This window comes from Nyctereutes procyonoides, unplaced genomic scaffold, assembly GCF_905146905.1.
Source record: "Nyctereutes procyonoides isolate TBG_1078 unplaced genomic scaffold, NYPRO_anot_genome, whole genome shotgun sequence".
Taxonomy (NCBI): Eukaryota; Metazoa; Chordata; class Mammalia; order Carnivora; family Canidae; genus Nyctereutes; species Nyctereutes procyonoides.
In genome coordinates this window covers 45,375,531-45,396,897 of record NW_026575133.1, presented here as the reverse complement: position 1 = coordinate 45,396,897, position 21,367 = coordinate 45,375,531, and the positions used below count along the sequence as shown (strand labels likewise).

The 21,367-nt window shown below is 40.0% G+C and overlaps 1 protein-coding gene across 5 annotated transcripts in view; it reads left to right on the top strand.

Annotated features, from left to right (window-relative positions):
- RHBDD1 (rhomboid domain containing 1) overlaps window positions 1-21,367 on the top strand; it is a 125,671-nt gene that overhangs the window by 19,581 nt on the left and 84,723 nt on the right. For all 5 annotated transcript variants that reach the window (XM_055300403.1, XM_055300401.1, XM_055300404.1 and 2 more), the window contains 2 exons: window positions 8,433-8,937; window positions 9,954-10,086. In XM_055300403.1, coding sequence (XP_055156378.1) covers window positions 8,505-8,937; window positions 9,954-10,086 — 566 coding nt within the window. In that variant the 5' untranslated portion in view covers window positions 8,433-8,504. The remainder of the gene's footprint in view (window positions 1-8,432; window positions 8,938-9,953; window positions 10,087-21,367) is intronic.

The following is a 21,367-nucleotide window of genomic DNA, read 5'->3' as shown; positions in this document are numbered from 1 at the left end:
GGTGAGAGTGCCCCACGTGACCGACCGTCCATCGGTGGAGGTGGCCACTAACGAAGCACCTTGGACAGAGAAAGCTGAGGGCTGACCTTTGAACATCCCTAGAAAGTCTCAAGGGCAGAAGCACCACTGAGCTGCAGTACATAAGGATAGCTCTATAGAATGTGCTTCAGAATGGGTAGCAGGACATTAGGTGATTTTTCTTGGCAAGTGCTGGGTAGATCTAGTGGATAGCATGGAACCAAGTTTGTCTTCCAATGATTTTGAGAACTATATGAAACAAATTATATGTAACTACTTTGAAAACTGTAAATAAATATGTTAGATATTAGTTATTATTGGGGAAGTACGTAAATATTATAAGACTTTGAATCCTAGGCTGAAATACTTTAAGTTGATTAGATGACGAGGGTAAAAATTTAATATCCGCTCATACTGGTAGAGGGCTTATTATGCTTCAGGCCTTGTCCTGCATGGTTGATGAATATTAACTCATCAACAACTCTGAGGCAAGTCTTATTTAGTATATATTTTACAGACAAGGGAACTTGAGCATAGGTTGAATGAGAATTTGACCAAGATCATACAATTCCAAGCAGTTGAGTTAGGATTTGAATGCAAGCCATTAGATTTCGGAGTCCACTCTGTTAACTATGATACTCTTCAGTCTTATGATGATGATGTAGAGAATGCCATCATATGTGAGAAACAAGATGGATTGAGGGCAGGGGATAACATGATGAGATTGGATTTTTAGCAAATCTAGTTAGGCATTGTATAAGTGGATTGGGGGAAGAGTATCCAGTAATTAGGGCCTGACTTTTGGTGAGGTCTGTCATCATATAATATATGCCCTTATTCATGGTTTCTTACTTATCTGGAAAATTTTGTTAATTCTTATGTTGTTTTAGTAGTCTTAAATCCCATCCCCTTCAGAGGTCAAGGATTCTGTCTTCCACATGAATGACATTCATACTCAAGTCAGGCTATTATAAACAACAGTTGGGCATCACCTTATTAAGCTGTGAGAAATCTTGTATTTGTTTTCATTTGGAGAGATGATAGATGAGGAAAAAGAGGAAGGAGGAGATCTCATGTCTTAAAAACTCTTTTTAAAGTTTTTAAAAAACTGGTAGCTTAAAATCAAAGCGATTTTGCCAGTTGGCTTTTGGGTGATAGTCTAATGGTTTTATGGAGCTAGGTAAGACAGTTTCTCATGTGGTTGTAATGACAGCGAAGCATATGAGGTTGGAGAATCATTGAATAAATGGAATTATCAGAAGCCCTCAAAAAGGAAGAGTGCTTTCAATTCCCAGTTTCTTCTGAAAGAGACCAAGGTGTAGATATTTCCATAAATAGGATGTAATTACTGAGAGTGTCACAATGTTCACGACTGGATCCCATTACCTTCTTAATAGAATTCGATTCCTGTTTTCATTTTTTATTCATGAAGTCAATTTTCATTCACTTGAGTGTTTTCATTTTTTTGGATCTCTCTGCCTTTAATATGAAATAAGAAAACAGAGTCCTATTCTGATTCTTTGACCTTAACATTGTGGTTCATGATGCCACTTAACACATCTAGATGGCCAGAAGAATTTGTCATTTATGTGCAACTTGCCATTAAACAATTATGGTTCTCTGACAAAGATTCCACCCAGTACTGCCAGGACTCCCCATTTACTAATCAGCTCAGGTAGATGATGCATTCTGGTAAATTGAACATGGTGTAGTGATGTGAAGTCATACCATTTGCTATTACAGTTAATATTTAAATATTAAGTTTTAAAAGCATAATTTATGTGTTACTCATACAACTATGTATTGCATTAAACAGCCATATATTGCCTATAGGCTGTGTAGGGCTTTTTGAAATGCATTCATGTATTTGAAAAGAGGAAACAAATTACTTTGCTAACATTTAGTTAATAAATTCTTATTGTTTGCTAAATGCAGTAACATATCACAGTATACTATTTTCTTTTTTTCTTATTTTTCCAAAAATATTTTGGAAATGTGTATTTTCTTTTGGGACCTAAGGAAGCTTATACCTTTTAGGAAAAATAAAAGTATGCTTAGAAGTTTCATTGGAAGAACAAAGAATTTTAATTTTTTGTGCCAGATTAAAATGCTTCCATCTATTGGCCCTATAGTAAGAACTAGAGAAAACAATTTCTTGAGTTTGGATTAGAAAAGCCATGAATGATAGGATGCCTGAGACAGGGAGTGAGAAGAAATGGTCCAGTCCAGTTTATTTCTAGAAAAGTTTCATTTCTTGAGAAACAAAAAAATGCATTGTGTTTTGTGTATATTTTGACCAAAAAATGTCATATTTATGATGTGCTAATTTGTTATCCAGCTCTTATAATTTAAAAAGCAGAGGAAGCTTCTCTTATGTTTAGTATAATCTGCTGTTGCCATTGCATTTTTGCTTTGTTTGAAGCAATAAAACATACTAATCCTCAGTTTCTTTCAAACGATTTTACAATATTTATTGTCAAGTGAATTGGCCTGAGCCATGCCCCTGCTAGTGAAGTACATTCATATTCCCTCTCAACACGTCACATCCAGGGGCATAGCAGTGCTAAAATCCTGGCAGGCTAACCAGAACAATTTCTTTGTTGTTTCCTTCTTTCTTTCCAAGACTTCTTTTGACCTGAGCTTGTTAGACTGTTTCTTGGAGAGAGAGAAGGACCGGGAGAGAGGGGGTGTGAACTTTTCTGTATGGTTATGCGTACCTATCAACATGCATGCTTATATTACATTTTAAGCAATGAAATTTAGGCATTTGCTCAATGTCATTAGTTGTTAGGGAAGTCTAAGTACTACTTCCTACCCAGTCAGATGGCTAAAATGAAAAAGGTGGATAAAAACAAGTTTTGTTGAGGATATGAAAAGATTGGAATCCTCAAATGCTGCTGGAAGGAATACAAAATGGTGCAGAAATTTGGAAAACAGTTTGCATTTCCTCAAAAAGTTAAACATAGAGTTACCATATGACCCAGCAATTCTCCGAGGTGTATATATGAGAGAACTGAAAACGTGTGACTACCAAAAAATTATACATGAATATTCCTAGCAGCATTATTCAAGTCAAGAAGCAGAAACAACCCAATGTCTATCAACTGGCGAACAAATGAACACATTGGGGATATAATTTGTAACTGGTAGTTGTTCTTGCAGTTATGTGTTTTGAATTCTTCTAGAACATTTTAACTGAAAATTGAGACATTTACCACCCTAGTAAATGATAATGATGAAATATTTTTTGCTTTGTAAGTAGAACAGAGGATCACTGTAATTAGATTTTTTCCCCCTTTTTATAAAACCCCTTTCTCCCTTGAGACTCATTGGTTTCCCAAGTTACGAATTCAGTTTCTTTTGTTTGTTCTAGCCACTTAGTTTTTCTTATTACATATCTGTTTAATTTTTAATTTCTCATTAAAAGTAAATACGGCTAATTTTCCTTTCAGTATTTCAGGAAGTCTTCCATTTCTGTCACAACTTTGATATAGTGCTGTCTAGTGTGTATTACTACATAATTAAAATGCCATTTTTTAATCAAATAGTTCTGGCAAAACAACCTATTAATACATTTTACATGGATGAGAGGTTTATTTCTGTAAAGTTGAGATAAATGTTATAAACACTGTTCTGGAACCAAAATGTAAATGGAATAATATGCATAGTGCTATGGGGAAGGTCGCTCCAAATGCAGGAAAAATACTTAAAAGATGAACAGATCATGGTCTTTTCAGTTCGTGTTACTTATTATATAATGTGGGTATATTAAAAAATACTAATCTTGAGTCCTTGGGCAAATAACTTATACAGCGCTGACTCTATGCCATTCATTGTACTGGGCTCTGGGTAATTAGAGGTGAACAAAACAGATAAGGTAATTCTGCCCTTGGCCATTTCCGCTGCAGTCACAGAGCTCCCGGGGTGGGAGTGCCTTGTGGTGGGAACACCATGACTGCACCCGAGACCAGAGTAGCTGGGCAGGGTAGTGGTTGTCACAAGTGTGTGGTTATTGTAAAGAGTTTGGACTTTATACTGACCGTAATGATAAGCCATTGCAGGCTTACGGCAGGTGAATCTGATTTCAGTTTTACAGAGATTGCTCTGGGTGGTGGTGGAAAATGGCAGGTAGGCTTAAGAGGATAAGCAGAGAATCCAGTTAGGGGGTTGGTTATAATCCAGGCAAGGTGTGATTGTGGCTTAGACTGGAGTAGAGCTCAAGAGCTAGAAAGAAATAGATCTACACAAACTGTGGAAGAATTAACAGAGTGTGGTGGATGGGATGTGGGGATAGTAGGATTGTGAGGACAACGGGCCAGTCAAAAATGTTTCCTGCATCTCTGCCTTGAACAGCAGGGGAGCGGGAGGTTCTGTGTCCTGAGATGTAGAACATGGAGGAGGAGCAGAATTGGGGCACCTAGGTGTCTCATTCGGTTGAGCGTCTGCCTTCAGCTCAGGTCATGATCCCAGAGTCCTAGATCGAGCCCCACATGGGGCTCCCTGCTCAGTGGGGAGAGTGCGTCTCCCTCTGCTGTTCCTTCTACTGCTCTCCCTGCTTGTGCTCTCTCTCTGTCAAATAAATAAATACAATCTTAAAAAAAAAAATGAAAAGGAGCAGAATTGGAAGGGGATGGTCCAGCATTCAGCTTGGGGCAGGTTGAAGGTGAGGGGAAGGATGTGTTTATGAGGTGAGGGAGGGCAGAGACTAGCCTGCTCTTCCTTGGGCTGTGGTAACTGCTTTATGGTCTGGGTACAAGTTAGAATAAATAAATCACTTCCAAACCAAACACACTGAACTGGTTTCCAGCTTATAGATGAGTTGCTGTAACTGATCATGCCTCTGTGGTCTCTCTTCTGGCTCAGCAGTCTGAAAATTTTTATATATTGATGAACAGGACAAAACAACATTCATTTATCATCAGTGCTCACTTATTGTAATCTCTTCTCCTTGGTATTCTTTGAACTATGCCTACCTGGCCCATGTGGTCAAGTTACAGATTTGGTCTTCTTGTAGACCACATGCATTTTCTGTTACCTTGTTAGAGGCCGCATCCGTCACTTTTGAAGGCTGACTTGTTAGCTTTATTTGGAAGGAAAGTGAAATGGTATGAAATATGCCCATTTATCTTTGATACTTAAAACCCCAGACTTAATGTTCTCCCCACACTGGTACTGGAGTGGCCTCTATTTGTAAACATGGAACCCAATGTATGGTCTGTACTTCTCACTTTGGCTTTGGTTATATCTGCCTTCCCATTACGTATACATTTGTTGCAAATATGAACCACATCTTTCTATTCATCCTTTGATTTTCTACAGCCAGTATTTTTCTATTTTTCAGCAAATAGAAATGGGCTATTTAGGGGCTGAGATTATAAGGGTTTTGTTCTTTTCTATACCTCTACTGTCTGGCATGGAGACTGGCATGCGTTTGGCACTTGATATTTATGAAGTAAATGAGTGACCTAAGGAATGGCTAAGTAGACATTTTGTGAGAAGGAGGGCTAATTCAGTTTTCGGAAACCAAGAGATCAGACAGGCTGTATTCTTCCTATAAGATTATACCCTCTGAGACCTACTGCAAAATCAAGGCTGCAAAATAGTAATTTGGGAATCAAAATGACAAAAAGAATTCTAGAAACCATGCAGGAGAGTGGAATTCCATGAATTCATGCAGAAGCAAGTAGGGTCAGAGGAAAAGTGAAAAGCAGAGGAGAGGTGGTGCAGGAAAGCAGAGTGTCCCAGGGAGGCAGAGGCCTTCACCAGCAGGAGGTGGTGGTGAGAAGGGATGCCCATGGAGAGGAACCATTGGGCTTGAGCAGAAGTCAAGCAAATGCATAATGAGCCTAGGTGCAGTGTGAGATAAAACTGGGGAAGTTTCAAGTATATACTCTTTGTCACTGCTGATTCCAGTCTGGGTGAAAGGGGTAGGGATTTTTCTTAAGCAAAGACATAAATGGTTTTGACTTTGTGCTGCGCATACACTGGCATCATAGGACACTATTTATCCTGAGATTGAAGGGTTCATTTTGTGATTACTTGTAAGCTGATTATTTAATGATCAAGGTTGTATTTTTCCATTGCTCCTGTTATAGGTATTGAGGTTTGATACTAAACTTATTTAAGTAATATTGCAAAAAAGACACAATAATTGGAGATTTGAAAATCGATTTGAATGTCAGTGTGAAAAATATAGACCATTTCTCTAAAATAACCCAGGAGCTCTGAGCTCTTCAGTTGAAATTTTATTAAGTTCTCTAGTTCATGAGACTGGGACAGAACTATAATAATAATAAGCCCATAGGAATAATTAAAAAAAAAAACTAGATTTGTGCTATAAGAGGGGCATATACATATAAACATGCACACATTAATGTATAATTTTTTCTTGGTGATTTCTTAGAATGCATAAGGGAAGAGGATGGAGGGGGGGGGGAGTATATTTGAGCCTTATTAGGATGCTACCATTTGCAAAGCTTTTTTGCATAGGTGAGATTACCTTAGAGTAATGAAAAAATGTAGTGACTGTATATTCAACATCTGCTTCATTTCAGACATGTTACAGTAATATTGGGAAGCAGGTATTATCATTTCTAATTTAAAGAGAAGAAAGTGAAGTTCAGAGAGTTTAAGTAATTTGCCTTAAGTCACAACTTCTAAAAAACTATACCCATCTTTACCCCAAAGCCCATGTACCTTCTAGTGCCCTGTCTGAATGAGAATCTTTAGGATATCAGAGTAAGTCTCATATTTGGTTGGGAGCCCAAGAAGCTCCACAGATAAAAACCACTAGATAAGAACTTTTTCCAGCATCCTGGCCCTCCTCTACCCTAAAAATATGCCTACTCATATTTTTCTTCTTCCTTCTTGTTGCAATGGACTGGACAAGGCTTTTCTCCTAGGACTTTTTCTCAAGGACTTAATTCTTTTTGTGTATCTTTTGCATCTTTAGTCTATGTCTCTTTCTTCACTAGCTTCTTCCCCATAAGCATAACCGAGGCCCTCACCAAATCAAATACTTTCTATGGTAGTTAGTAATTGCTGCATAACATACCACTCTAATGCTTGGCAAAGCTAAAATGTGATTTATTTGGCTCACTATTCTGTGGGTCAGCAAATTAGGCTTGGCTCTGCTGAACTCACTTCTGTGTCTTTGGTCAGCAGCTGGTCAGCTAGACAGCTTTGCTTCTGAGGCATTAGCTAGCTAGTGACCAGGGCCATTAGGGTGACTAGAGCTTGTGTCTTTCCTCATCCAGTAGGCTAGCCCAGACTTGTCCACTTGGTTGCTTGAGAGGGTCTTGAGAGAGAGCTGAAACTTGTGGATCATCTCAAGGCCCACATTCAGAAATAGTGTCCTCTCGTCTACATTCTGTCAGCCAAACAAGTCACAAGGACAGCCCAGGTTCAGGGGACGGAGAAGTACCGCTGAACCTGACTCTCCTTCTTGTTGCTAACTCCATTTTACTCTGTAAGACCACAGTCCTGTCACCATCCCAGGCTGACCTGTGTACTTCGGATTTGGGCTTCCTCTGTCACTGTGTTTAGAACATAATGCGACAGTTGTTAGCTTACTTCTTAGTAGGAAATGAGCTCCTTGAACACGGTGACTGTGCAATCTAGGATTTGGCATATACCAAGTAACTTTGAAAGGTGGAAGTTTTTGTGAAGATAAAGCATACTAGCAGTCGGTAACTGACAATATGAAGTAAAAGATACTAAATGCTTGCATTTCAAAACATGCCTGTGGAAGTTTAAAAACTTGGGGCAGGGATCCCTGGGTGGCGCAGCGGTTTGGCGCCAGCCTTTGGCCCAGGGCACGATCCTGGAGACCCGGGATCGAATCCCACATCGGGCTCCCGGTGCATGGAGCCTGCTTCTCCCTCTGCCTATGTCTCTGCCTCTCTCTCTTTCTCTCTCTGTGACTATCATAAATAAATAAAAATTTAAAAAAAAATAAAAATAAAAACTTGGGGCAGACTCTATTGAATATATCAATATTGAATATTTCTTTAAAAAAAATTAAGATGGTAAAGAATCCTGTTCAGTGTTCTGAATAGAAATCATTATTAAATATTTACACACTATCTTTGTAGGTTTTTAATGATGTTATAAGTTTATTTCTAAAGAAGACATTTTTTTTTTTTTTTACATGGCATATTTGTCAGAGAAAGTATACCCATCCATTAACTGATCCATTTGGGATTTGGGAGAAAATTTTTATTTTAGAACGTAAAATGAGGAAGGATGGCAGCCAGCATCCTGATGTTACCCTGGAAGACACTGCAAATCAATGTTTCTGTCAGATGGGAGGTGGGATATGTGTATAATGTAAGCTCATCTTTAAATGAGTAGGCCTTATGGTGTATTAAGTCTTAATTGATAAATTTTCGTGTGCATTTTATTTTATGTTTTAGGTTCAGCTGCCGGTACATCTTTCCAGATTCCTAAAGCCTGACCACATTTTCCCATCACTGGGTTGATAAACCATGCAGCGGAGATCAAGGGGAATTAATGCTGGACTTATTCTGCTTCTCTCTCAAATCTTCCATGTTGGAATCAACAATATTCCACCTGTCACCCTAGCAACTTTGGCTCTCAACGTCTGGTTCTTCTTGAATCCTCTGAAACCACTGTATGAGTCCTGTCTTAGCGTGGAGAAGTGTTACCAGCAAAAAGACTGGCAGCGCTTACTGCTTTCTCCTCTTCACCATGCAGATGATTGGCATTTGTATTTCAATATGGCATCCATGCTCTGGAAGGGAATAAATCTGGAAAGAAGGCTAGGAAGTAGATGGTTTGCCTACATCATCGTCACCTTCTCCCTACTCACCGGAGTGGTGTACCTGTTCTTGGAATTTGCTCTTGCAGAATTTACGGATGAACCTGGCTTCAGAAGGAACTGTGCTGTAGGTTTCTCAGGTAGGGCAGACAAATTTTTAAGGTAGCCTGGGTGAAGACAGGGAGGTGTGGCTGTCATCATTTTATGAAGCGAGGGTCTCCATTTGGTGAGGGCTCAGGATTGCTGGGCTTGGATTTTGGAGAGACGGTTGATTGGAGCACAGGAAGGACATAGACCTTGCATAGACCTACATTAATGCTGCATCATTCACTCTTGGACAATTTGCCCCAGGGTCTGCTCCAAAGTAGCTTTGCAGGAGATCTAGTTCTAAAAATACACACTGGCTCCTTCCTGGTAGAAAGACCCACTGGTGTGTATCTGTGATAAGGAATGCCCTAAAACGATGAGTAAGCTTCTCCATAACTTCATTAAAATATATGCACCGCACACTACCATGGCATGCTCACTATGTTTCAGAAACTATGATAGTCATTCTATACATATCTCACAGAACTGAAATTGCCATCAGGGCCAAAATTAGGCGTTCTAAGAGTTAGATGTGAGGGGAGGAGGGAAATAGTCCTGCAACAGAAGGAAATTTGACTCTTCCCTCTACGTCTCCTTCCATCTGTCCCCCTTCCCTTTAAGATATATCTTCATGCAGCCAGTTGTGGGGAGAAGAAAGGAAACATGCCCTGCCCTCAACGTGTCTTTCCATAGAGGTTTGAAAAATACACGTTACTGCTAATTTTTTTTTATGGAGTTAAAAACCACATAGCAGAAAATTAGCAATTCTGAAGTGAACAGTTCAGTGGCATTTAGTACCGTTTCATGTATTTTATTCCCATTTTACGTGTTATGTATTTTCTGGCAACTGAAAGTCAGTGTGAACTGGTGGTAAGAAACATCCAAAGGACGATTACCGTGAACATTGTCTTTCTACCAAAAGCCTGGTTGACTTGTAAAGAATAGAGTGTTTCAAAGCAAGAAGTTGAATACAGTCAATCATTTTCACTTTCAGTTAGTTTTCTTCGTAAATGTTGATTATCTGCACAGTTGGATTGTTGATATCTGTATGTTCTTTCTTCTCTTCTAGGAGTTTTGTTTGCTTTGAAAGTTCTTAACAACCATTATTGCCCTGGAGGCTTTGCCAACATTTTGGGCTTTCCTGTACCCAACAGATTTGCTTGTTGGGCAGAACTTGTGGCTATTCATTTCATCTCACCAGGGTAAGTGTTTACTCTCAGAGAATACAAATGAAGAACCTGATGTTCTGTGGAGAAAGAATTGCAATAATAATGAGGTCACCAGTTGTTTTTTTTTACAGTGAAGTTTATTCTTTAAGGACAGCACTGGGCTTACCCGCTTTAATGTCAGACATTTCTGAGTTTGAATCCTGTCAGCTACTGAGCCCTGTGATTTTGGTAACCTTGTCTTACCTTCAGTTCCCTCACCCTTTAGGAATAAGAGAATTGTACACACAGATTGGAGGATCAATATTAACGAGACTATCTATTCATTGATTCTAATAATAGTGATGCAAAGAGACACATTGAAACCACTAATTATCAAGATAAAAATCACAAGGTATGTGGGTCTAGTGCTTTTACGCCATCTCACTTGTGAAGTGTCTTGGTAATAGAACTCTTTAAACAAAACACTTGATAGCACCTGGGTGGCTCAGTGGATGAACATCTGCCTCTGCTCAGGTCGTGATCTGGGGTCCTGGGATGAGTCCCACATCAGACTCCCTGCAGGGAGCCTGCTTCTCCTTCTGCCTATGTTTCTGCCTCTCTCCATGTGTCTTTTATGAATGAATGAATAAATAAATAAATCTTTAATTTTTTTTTTAAAAAGACTCAAAACCTCAGTATGTAAAATGGATCAACTATGAACTGTTTAGGTTTGAGAGCATGCATGGGGCCCCACTCCCTTTGCTTTACCCACCATGTTGCTGTGGTCATCTTAGAGGCAACCCTAGGACTCAAAGGAATACAGTGTGACCACCGCTGATCTAGATGAATCCTTCCTTTTCAGATGAGGACAAGAAAAGTCACGAAGTTAATGTACTTTTCAAAACAGCTCATGGTAGACACTAGCATAGTTAAGGATTTGGACCTCCTGACTCTGGGTCTGGTGCTCCTGCCTGGGGTGCCATGCTTTCCAGCTTTGGTTCCTTCTTCTGCTTTTGTTTAGAAAACAGGAGGATGAATTGTGTTATTCTCCTACCTCTCCTGCCAGTTTCACTTCTCCTAGTCTGTATATACTACTGGAAACACATGGTTTTTTGTTTATTTTTACTCTAGGGATCTAGATACTCTTTGGAGAAGGGGGAGATTGAGGAAGATGCAGGAAGAAGTAAGAAAGTGTTTTTTTGTTTGTTTGTTTTTTATATTTTGTCTTTTGCTGTTTTTCTTTCCAGACAGCAGTTTTATTTTGCTTTTGGTTCATGTGGCTGTCTTGGGTGCTGTACTTTATTTGAGCATTTCTCTTTGGGCTGTGTGTCAGCCCAGTAACCTCCAGAGTCTCTTCTTTAATGCTAATTTCCCATCATAGGCAGCCATTGGCAGCTGGTCTGCAAAAGGCAGTGATGTGACCACTGAACACCACTCATTTGCAACTGTATTGTTATCTTGTGACAGTTCCACGAAGAAAGCCTAACAAAATCTTCAAAGTTTTCTTTGAGAAAGGGTCCAGTAATGTCTGTCCCCTGTCTGAACAGCCCTCTCTATACCTTGTCACTCACAGTTCCCTGACTTGCTTGATGTGACTTGGTCCTCTGTGTAGACGAGAGACTCTTGTGTGTGACTACAACACCCAACATTCATATTGAAATCACTCCCTCTGATACTTGAACTTTTTATTCCACGATGAGTCCACTTGAATAGCTGTGCCTTTAATATTCTCACGCAACCATTTCTGAAGACTCTCAATCATCGTGCACTTAATTTTTTTTAGGGACACCCCCCCCCTTTCCATGGAAAAGGCATGGTTGCATTTTTATGTAATATGCTTATTCTGCATGGAGGGACCCGATATCCTGAGCCTGGGAATTAAATGAAATTTTCTATCGTTTGAAGTTTGAAAGAACAAATCTTTTTGATTTTTAAGATTTGACTACTTTGAATGATAAACTTCTGATACCCATGCATCTGCTTCTGCCTGTGTCTAAATAAAGACCAGGCTAAACACTGGTCCAGGAAACTAAGAAGCCAGGGCTTCTTTGAGATGGATCTTGGAAGAATGGAAGAAACCAGAGCTCTCTTTGCTCGGCATTGTTATTCTCCTGGTGGTTGTCAATTAGAATTTGCACTGGGAAAACAGTGTAAATCTTTAGAACAAAGTCCGCTTTATTGTCAGACTTAATGAGCTGCCCTCTGGGGAGAGAAAAAAAAAAAAACCCGCCAAGCAAACATTTGGTGGACCTCTTGTGTTTTATGAAAGCCACGGAATTAGTAATTTCCCCCAGTTACAGCCTCTTATGGAGGGAAGCCACTCCAAACAGCCAGCCACTAGGCACTGCAAGGGGTTGGGCTTGACCAGCAGGGTGAAGTACTCACACTCATCGCTAGTGCTTTTGCTTCCCACAGTATTTGTTTGTACCTTGTTTTAGTGATGGCTGCGCCAGGCATGGTCTTTTCATTCCCTTGCAAATCCTGGGCCCCTGCTCGGTCGGTAACTGTGTTTGAAGAAGCTCCGTCCCTGCCTCTAAGGTGGCACAGCAGGGAAGTATGTAGCCTCCTTGTAGTCTGGGCTCTTGCTCCTTACCCCTGTTGATGGGAGAAAGGGGGTCTGATGCCAAGGATTACCTCTGACCTCTGCAGTTTCTCATATGAGCCGAAGGCTATTTAGTCCCAAAGTGAAGCTCAGAGAAATGAATGTGACCCTCTGTGAGACAGCCACTCAGTGACCATGCTAGAGGACAGTGGTCCTGTGTGAAAGATCTGGGCTAGCTGTGGGACCTCAGAGCTGCAGCCTCTCTCAGTGAGCCTCATTTTCCTCCTCTGTCCATTGGGAATATGACTTGCTTTCTCTGTTTCCTAAGCCAGTTTTAAGGAGTCAAAGAGGTAGTCTATCTGAGGGTGTTTTTATAAAGTCCTTAACTAAGCATTTTTATTATGAGATCAATCACTGGAAGTGTGCAGTGTCCCTGAAATGAATCATACTTCCTTTTCTTCCTAAAATCAATAAAATAAGTCAAACAAAATTTTGTTTGCTTCAGTTCTGTCTCTCCCCTGCCCCTTGTTCTTGCGTGACTTTTCCATCCGGTGTGGCAGTTAGCAGTCTAAAAATTCCCGTGGGCTACTCATAAACACAAATTGAGCAGGCCACGATGCATTGGGACCCTAGGAGATTCTTTAGTTTAATACAGCAGTTCTGAAAACATTAGCCTCTAGACTTTGGTACTGCTTCACTGCTAATGTTTGATGAGAGTAATTACTTTGACTCTACTAAAAACTTCTTGGTTAGAGTGACCAAATGAGAGAAAAATAGATTTAATATATTTTTTTTTACCTATTCCAGTTTTTTAATTGTAAAAATTTTCAAAGGTAAAGAGAAGTTTCTTTGCCATTTGAAAGTAAGTTGCACAAATCAGGGTAACTTCACCCAAACCCCAAAACTCCTAACGTGTATCTCCTAAAAACATATTGCTTTATATAAATGCATTACTGTTGTCACTTTGAAGAAAGTTAACAGTAATTCCCCAGCACTGCCTAGTAATTAGTTTATATTCAAAACTCCCCATTTTTTTCACATGTCTTTTGTAACTGTTGTGGGGTTTTTTGGGGGTTAGGGAGTGGATATGTAAGAGGATTAGGATATGGTTAAAGTTCACACATTTGATTATATTTCTTTGTCCCCTTTTACTCCTAAGGCAGTCCTCCTAACTTTTTATTTTTCTATGACATTGAGAGAGAACTCATGGAAAAATTGCGAAGAGACTAGGCTTTGTAGGATGTTCCAGTTTCTAGATTTCTCTTCTTGTTTACTTGTAGGGTTCCTTAACACCTTCTTCTACCCCCTGCATTTCTGTAGGCTGGAAGGTAGGCACAAAGGTTTAATTACATTCAGAATTAAACCAGGTGTTGACAAGAGTACTTCATAGTAGTGATGCCATTAGGCTATGCAATACCGACTTGCACCGTTAGAGGAAAGACATAATGCCTCATTGTCCCTCTATTAGCAATTCTAAATTCAGTCAATTAGGATAGTCTTCATTGTATGTAAGGATACATCCATCCCGTTGCATTTGGAAAGTAATCTGTGAGATGATAACTGGACATCATGCAGATAGCTTGTTAATAACCTTCTACCTTACGGTTCAGTATATGCCAGTGATGACACTTGTCTGAATTGCTTATTTCAGGAGTAGCAGGAAAGAATGGTTTTCTGACACTATCATTCCTCCTACATTTATTAGGTGGGGTTCATCCAGGGTTAGAGGTTAAAGTCCCAAAGGCAAGGCACTGAGAAAGACCAATGTTCTGTCAAGAGAAGACTTAGTTTTGTAAACTTGAAGCAATTCAGTTTTGTGAGTTCTTTTTAAGAAACAAAAAATACAAAATTGGAAACAAAAGTAACAATTTTAAATGACAATACAAAGCATGACAAATTTACAGATTTTAAGGAACTAACAAATACTATAAACATTACAAAATCCGTGAAAGTAATGTAATATTCTATTAACTCCCTTTATAATATTTCCCCCCAGGTTTGGCTGAGTGCTTTTGATCTCTTCTTCATCTGACAGTAATTTGGCAATAGCAGTTCTGTAGAGAGAGAAGAGCACGGTGCATCAAAATTAATTTTCTATTGAAAGTTTGGGAGAGCTCTTTTTACAGCTTATGTAAATTTTTAGCATTGCTTTCTGATTTGGAAAAAATCTCCATCAAAATGTTTTTACATACAAGCTGTAGAATTTCAAGGCTTTTTAAGATTACTTATGCAGTGACCAATACCCAGTGTACTTTGATTTGAGTGTTGTCATTGATCTTTAGTGGCTTGGTAGGAGATTCACATTTTCTTCACTGATGCTAATGTTTTGTGCCAAATCAACAAGAAATTTAAATACTAATGCTCTTCATTAATTGGATTACCAGAACTCTAAGAACCTTTTTATTCTTCTGTTTACAGCTTTTGATATGATTTGAAAATATTTTTGAGAGCTACAAACACAGGAATTCCAATAAAGTTGATTTTGCATCATTCTCAAAAAAGAGATGGAAGATGGGTAGCTCATTTATGATTGCATATGTCATGTTACCGAGTAGATTCTTGGCAGAAGAGAGCTTCTCTTTCATGGCTGTTTTCACTGTGTATTAGTGGGAACTGAATTCCCCCCATTAATAGTTTTGCATGTTTGGCGATTGGGAGAATTTTCCAGACACAGGGCTCTGACACTAGCATGATGACTATATTACCAGTGCTCGCTGCCCCAGGACACTTGAGAGTGCCATAGGACTTCTGCCTCTCTGCCTCCGGTTACAATTAAGGTTAGAGATGCTGAAAGGGCATTAAGAGGCTTTTCTGAAGCCATTTGTGTACTACGTAACTAGCAGGGACTTAAACTGCATAAAAATGACCACGAACCATGTAAATAAACCCCACTGAATCCAAACTAAATGTAGGTTCAACTCAGCTTCCCTTTAGTTGAATCCAAAAACTGTCTGTGGCTACACCAGTGCCACCTGACACGGGAGGAACTGTGATAGAGCGGAAGTTAGAGCGCACAGGGATAGCAATTTTAACCAGTGTGGTTAAGATATCCCACTTCACAAATTTTACAAAACCATATGACCCTATGAACACATTGCTGGGATTTCTTTCATGCTCTGAAGGATCCCTGGCAAGTGAGAGGCCTGTTGCTCTGTGAGCTCCTTGGCAGATTCACCTGTGGGTTCTGTTAAAAGGTTGTTGTTGTTGCAGTGATGCCTGTATGGGAAGGAGAGGGAAGGCCTGTATGTGGTGGGCAAATGGATGGGTTAAGACATAAGAGGTTTTGTCAAGTTTGGAAATGGAGAGAGGTTTGAGACTAGGAATTGATAGAAGATAGGCTGTTGGAGTTTTTATTGGTAAGCATGTCTGTATAGGTGTGAAACTAGAGGAATGGTGCTCATTAGTGTCAAAGAGCTTAAGGGGTAGTAAGGTTAAGGTGTTGCATGGATGATCTACATGGGCAGTGAAATCACCCAGGGTAATTATTAGAGAGGGGGGGTAGAGATGAAGAGAGTAAGATTATTCTGGAATCTTCCATGGATGTCAGGAAATGATACCAGAGATAGATAGCCAACAACATCTGTATTAGCCTCTTATTGCTGCTGTAACAAATTACCACAAATGTGGTGACTTATAATAATGGAAATTTATGCTTTCATGAGTTCCGAAGGTAAGTGTTCAAAATCAGTAACTCTGGGCGAAATCAAGGCATTGGCAGGGCTCTTCTTTCTCTGGAGGAAATCTGTTCTTATCTCTTTCAGCTTCTAGTGGCTTCTAGCATTCCTTGGCTTGTGAGCACATCACCCAAAAGCCACCAAAACCACATGGCCTTTTCCTCTCTACCTGTGTCCAGTTTCCCTCTGCCTCCCTCTTAGAAGGTCCCTGGGACTGCACTTAGGACTCACTCTGAAAATGCAGCATAATCACTCCATCTTGGAGTCTTTTTTTTTGTTTTGTTTTGTTTTGTTTTATTTATTTATGATAGGCACACAGTGAGAGAGAGAGAGGCAGAGACACAGGCAGAGGGAGAAGCAGGCTCCATACACCGGGAGCCCGACGTGGGATTCGATCCCGGGTCTCCAGGATCGCGCCCTGGGCCAAAGGCAGGCGCTAAACCGCTGCGCCACCCAGGGATCCCCATCTTGGAGTCTTTAACTTAGATTGGGACATAGATATATTTCAAGGAGTCATTATTTGACCTACTACACTATCAAAGATGGGTAGAGAAGGTGGTGAAGACTCAAACTCAAAATATCGACCACATGTGTCTTGGCCTCTGGCAGTGCATCTCCTTTCCCTTTCTTTGGCATACCCTTTATTCTTTTCTCCTTGTAAATTCCTGGTTACTTTCAAAACCAAGTCAAATAATAACCTATCCTATGTTGCCTTCCCTGATTCTTCCAGGCAGAATTAATTCTTTATTCTTGTTCCAATAGTATTTGTAGATTTCTCTACCATAAGCACTCTCCCTTATAATTTATCCTTTTCCACCCCTCCTTCTCTAGGCTAGGAGTTTCTTGAGACTAAGAGCTTTTTTTTTGCTCGTCTGTGTGTCTTCTTCATTTGCCTGACACATAGCAGACACTGAATAAATATTTATGGTTGAATGAACTTAAGTTCATTGTGGATGGACATCATCCAGTCCTGGAGGAACTGAATAGAACAAAAACGTGGAGGGACAGTGAACCCTTTTCCTTCTCTCTGCCTATTTGGGCTGAGACTTCAGTCTTTTGCCCTTGGGCTGGGACTTACACCATCGGTATCCCTGGTCCTCAGGCTTTCAGACTCAGTTTAGAATTTATACCATTGGCTTTCCTGCATCTCCAGCCTGCAAATGGCAGATCATAGGACTTCTCAGCTTGCATAATCATGTGAGCCAACTCTTTATAATAAATTTGATATAAATTACATGTAAATATAAACACATAAATCATATATAAAAGAGCTAAGGAAATCATGTATCCATCCATGCTGTTGGAGTCTGTTTTTCTTGAGAATGCTAATACAATCATTGAAGTGACCTGTAGTTTCTGTGGTTGCTTTTGGTCTGATATCTTCTGTTGGATTCCTTTATGATATCTGTCAAGTATTTTAATTTTACTACTTTTTTTCAGTTAATAAGATGGGCCAAGATCTCATTGTTTTAGAACTTGATATCTCATTCAACTCTAAGGAGGGAGTAATCTTGTGCAATTTTGGACTAAATATTGAGTAAAGACAGAATGTTTCTTTTGTGCCTCTGCTGTTGGGGTTCTTGTTAAGTATTGACCTGAATCAATATTCTATCTTTTGCTGCCCCCCTCCCACAACTTCACAATTTAGTGAAAGACACACATACCAACAACTAACTGAAACATTACAAGGCAGGAATTTTAGTTCATTAAAAGCAGAGGAACAGAAAAGGAGGATAATTAACCCTGATTTGAGAAATTAGGTGGCTTTGCAGAGAGGCAGGTGTATGTGCGTTGAGTGTTGGGAGATAATAGGTAGACCTCTCTTTGCCATGGGAATAGAAAGAACAACACCCAGGACGCATGGCAAATTTAGGAAATAGTAAAGAATCTGCCCACACTGGAAGATAAGGCTAGCAGTGTTCCCTCACATGTGTCCTTTTAAACACTAGCTTTTGAGACATCCCTGTAGCAAGGTTCCCTCGTCAGCAGACTGCACACGTGTGTTCTGTGTTCCAGTTTAGTGGCCACAGGACACATGAACACCTGAACCGTTCGAGGAAGTCCTTCAGAAAGAAAAAAATGAGGGTAACTATTGAGTTTCCCCAATATATTTAATGATGGAACCCTTTTGTTTAGCACTAGCATGAAGCAGTCTCTCCAGAACAAGGTATGATTTATGAACATCAGGCTCTAGAGTGGGGATGAGGCCACTTCAGAGAGGGTTTTGGTTACTGAATTGACTGGCAGGTTCAGGAATTCTGACTTTGCCAGGGAGATGGCTTTGGTTTCTGAGGAGGTACAGCCATGAACTGACTTGTGGCTTTGGGGAGAAGACCAAGAATTGTCTTTAGATTTGGTGGGAGGAGTCTAGTAAAATGTTGATCTAGACTAGAGAAGAAACTGAAGATTGTAACTATGGCAAGGGCTGAGAGAAAAGAACAAGAGGGAGCAGATGGAGGAGAGGTTGCTGAGGTCAAATTCGATGGTCCATGGGCATAGTAATAGTGACTTGTGTGTGTGTGTGTGTGTGTGTGTGTGTGTGTGTGACTTCCTACCTGCCCAGCACCATCATAAGCTTGTATCTGTTATCTACTGTCTTCCTGACACCTACTTTGCAAGGGAGGAGTAATTACTTCTCTCAGGAGGTAAGGAAACTGAGGCATGAACCTTTATAAATACCTTATTAAAGTTAGTCAAATGCCAGCTAATATATGGGATCATTAGTGAAGTTAAGCTTCAGCAATCAAGTCTGTGAATTCTTACCCTAAACCAGTGGTTCTTAAACTTTTTGGTCATTAGACCAACTTAGAGTCTTAAAAATTATTGATGACCCCAAAGGGCTTTGGTTTATGTGGATTATATCTATCAGTCTTGATCACATTGGAAATTAAAACTGAGAATTTTTTTAAAAATCACTGTTCATAATAATTCACTTTAAATCATAACTTCACTTACTAATAACAATTCATTTAAGATAAAAATAGTAAGCCTAACCCAGTATGAGTCCACATTTAATACTATTTTTTTATGGAAAATAAGTATATGTTCTATACCACAAAGGGGGAAATGAATGGCAATAAACATTTTTGCAAAACTCACTGATGATGAACTTAATAGGAAAAAAAATCTGACTCCTATGTTTGCTCCCCCAGTTAATCTGTTGAGCTATGTCATTTTGGTGAAAGACAGTTTGGCCTCACACAGATGCCTGCTTGGAAAGGTTAGGAGGGAGCAGTTGAATAGCTTCTTAAGATAACTGTGGACATTCTTCTTTGCACCATACCAAAACTTGGCGAGTAGTACTTTCTTAAAGGTTAAAGATCCACAGAGCACACCTTGAGAACTGCCATTCTGAATTCTCATGCTGCCTGTCTAGCCACTTGAAGGTTTCATAGCTTATATGAAAGGAAAGATGGTGATGTAGAACTTGGACAAGTAGAATCTTTTCCAGGGATGCTTTGTGCACTCAGGGATTGGAGAGGGAGGAACATGGTGGGGATGTGTGAAAATAGACATAACCACCAAAACAGTTATGTAACATCTGTCAGTGTGAGCTGTCAGCTCTTTGTCCGAAGAAGAATGGCTACTTGTCTAATTCCAGAGACTGACTATAAAACCTGCCTATGTTCCATATGGACAGAATCCCTTAGACTGCATGGAGCTTCCAAGCTACGTTGAGTTCTCTCCTTCCATCTATATGCAATTTGTGATAAGTTACTTCAGGCATATTTGTCTAAAATACAACATAGGGATTTTTCTCCCACCAGTTGTACTGAGATAGGGAACACGAAGGAAGAGGACAATAATTAGCTTGGCTACATTATGTTTGAAGTGCTAGTTGACACCATGTGGGTCTACCTAAATAACAGATTATTAGATCACTGCCTTGGAATTAGAGTGAAGAGAGGAATTACTGTTTAGAACATAACTCTTTAACACCATCTCCTGACCCATGTTTTTCTAGAACTTGGCCACTCCACCATCAGGAAGTAGGGTCTAGTTCACCTCCCCTTGAATGGGGGAATTTGTGACCCGCTGTAATCAGTAGATGGCTGCAGAAGTGCCTCATTACTTCTGAAGCAGCATGTTTCTTGCCTGGTGAGCTGAAATACTTGGCCCTGGAATCCACATAAGAAGTCCAGCTCCCCCAATTCCATCATGAGAAAGTGCCATGTGCCATGGGAGTGGATGGCCTGTAGAGTCAGCCATGAATCAACTTAGCCTCGATGTTGTAGAGTACACACTGTCCACCCCTCCGTGCTCTTTCTGAATTTCTGAATGTGAGTTAAAGAAAATGTTTGTTTTATGCCACTGCATTTGGGCAGGTCTGCTCTGCAGAAGCTGTCATGACAACAATGAGTTCCATGTAAAGGCAGAAAGTAGAATGAAGAGCAATGAGTACAAAGGACAGTGTTTTAGGAGTGGCAGAGATTGGAGGGGAGCAAAAGAGAGCAAAGGCCAGCAGTGTAGGGCACATCCACACCCAGACACTGTGATGCCCCGAGTCATAGCAACATCACCCAGCAGTTACAGGGCTTTAAAGCAGTGGTTTTCAACTGTGGGTTCTAATCCTTTAAGAGATCCCCAAGTCATTTAGTTGGTCACAGCTGGTATTCAGAAAGAAAAGAAGGAAGGAGGGGATGTAGAATAGAGATATTAGTGTTGAATACAGTAAGGATAAGTACTATCTCAAGGAATTTTAGTTTTAGCTGTATGTGAGCTGGGTCAAATCTAAAATGTATTTTTACTGTGGGACCCTATACAGGTTTCAAGAGGTTCCTGCTATTTTTTTTTAAAGATTTTATTTATTTATTCATGAGAGACACAGAGAGAGAGGCAGGCAGAGGGAGAAGCAGGCTCTATGCAGGAAGCCCGACATGGGACTCGATCTCGGGTCTCCAGGATCACGACCTGGACTGGAGGTGGCGCTAAACCGCTCAGCCACCCCTGCTGCCTGAGGTCCTGCTTTAAAGCCAGCTACTAGTTGCTTAAACTAGAGCCAAATGTGTATGTTTAGGAACACTGTCATTTATAGTCCTCAGTGGTAAGAAACTGCCAGAACATCAGTGGCAATCAGAACAGGCCATGGTCACAGATTTCTACTAATTTATCCATCTTT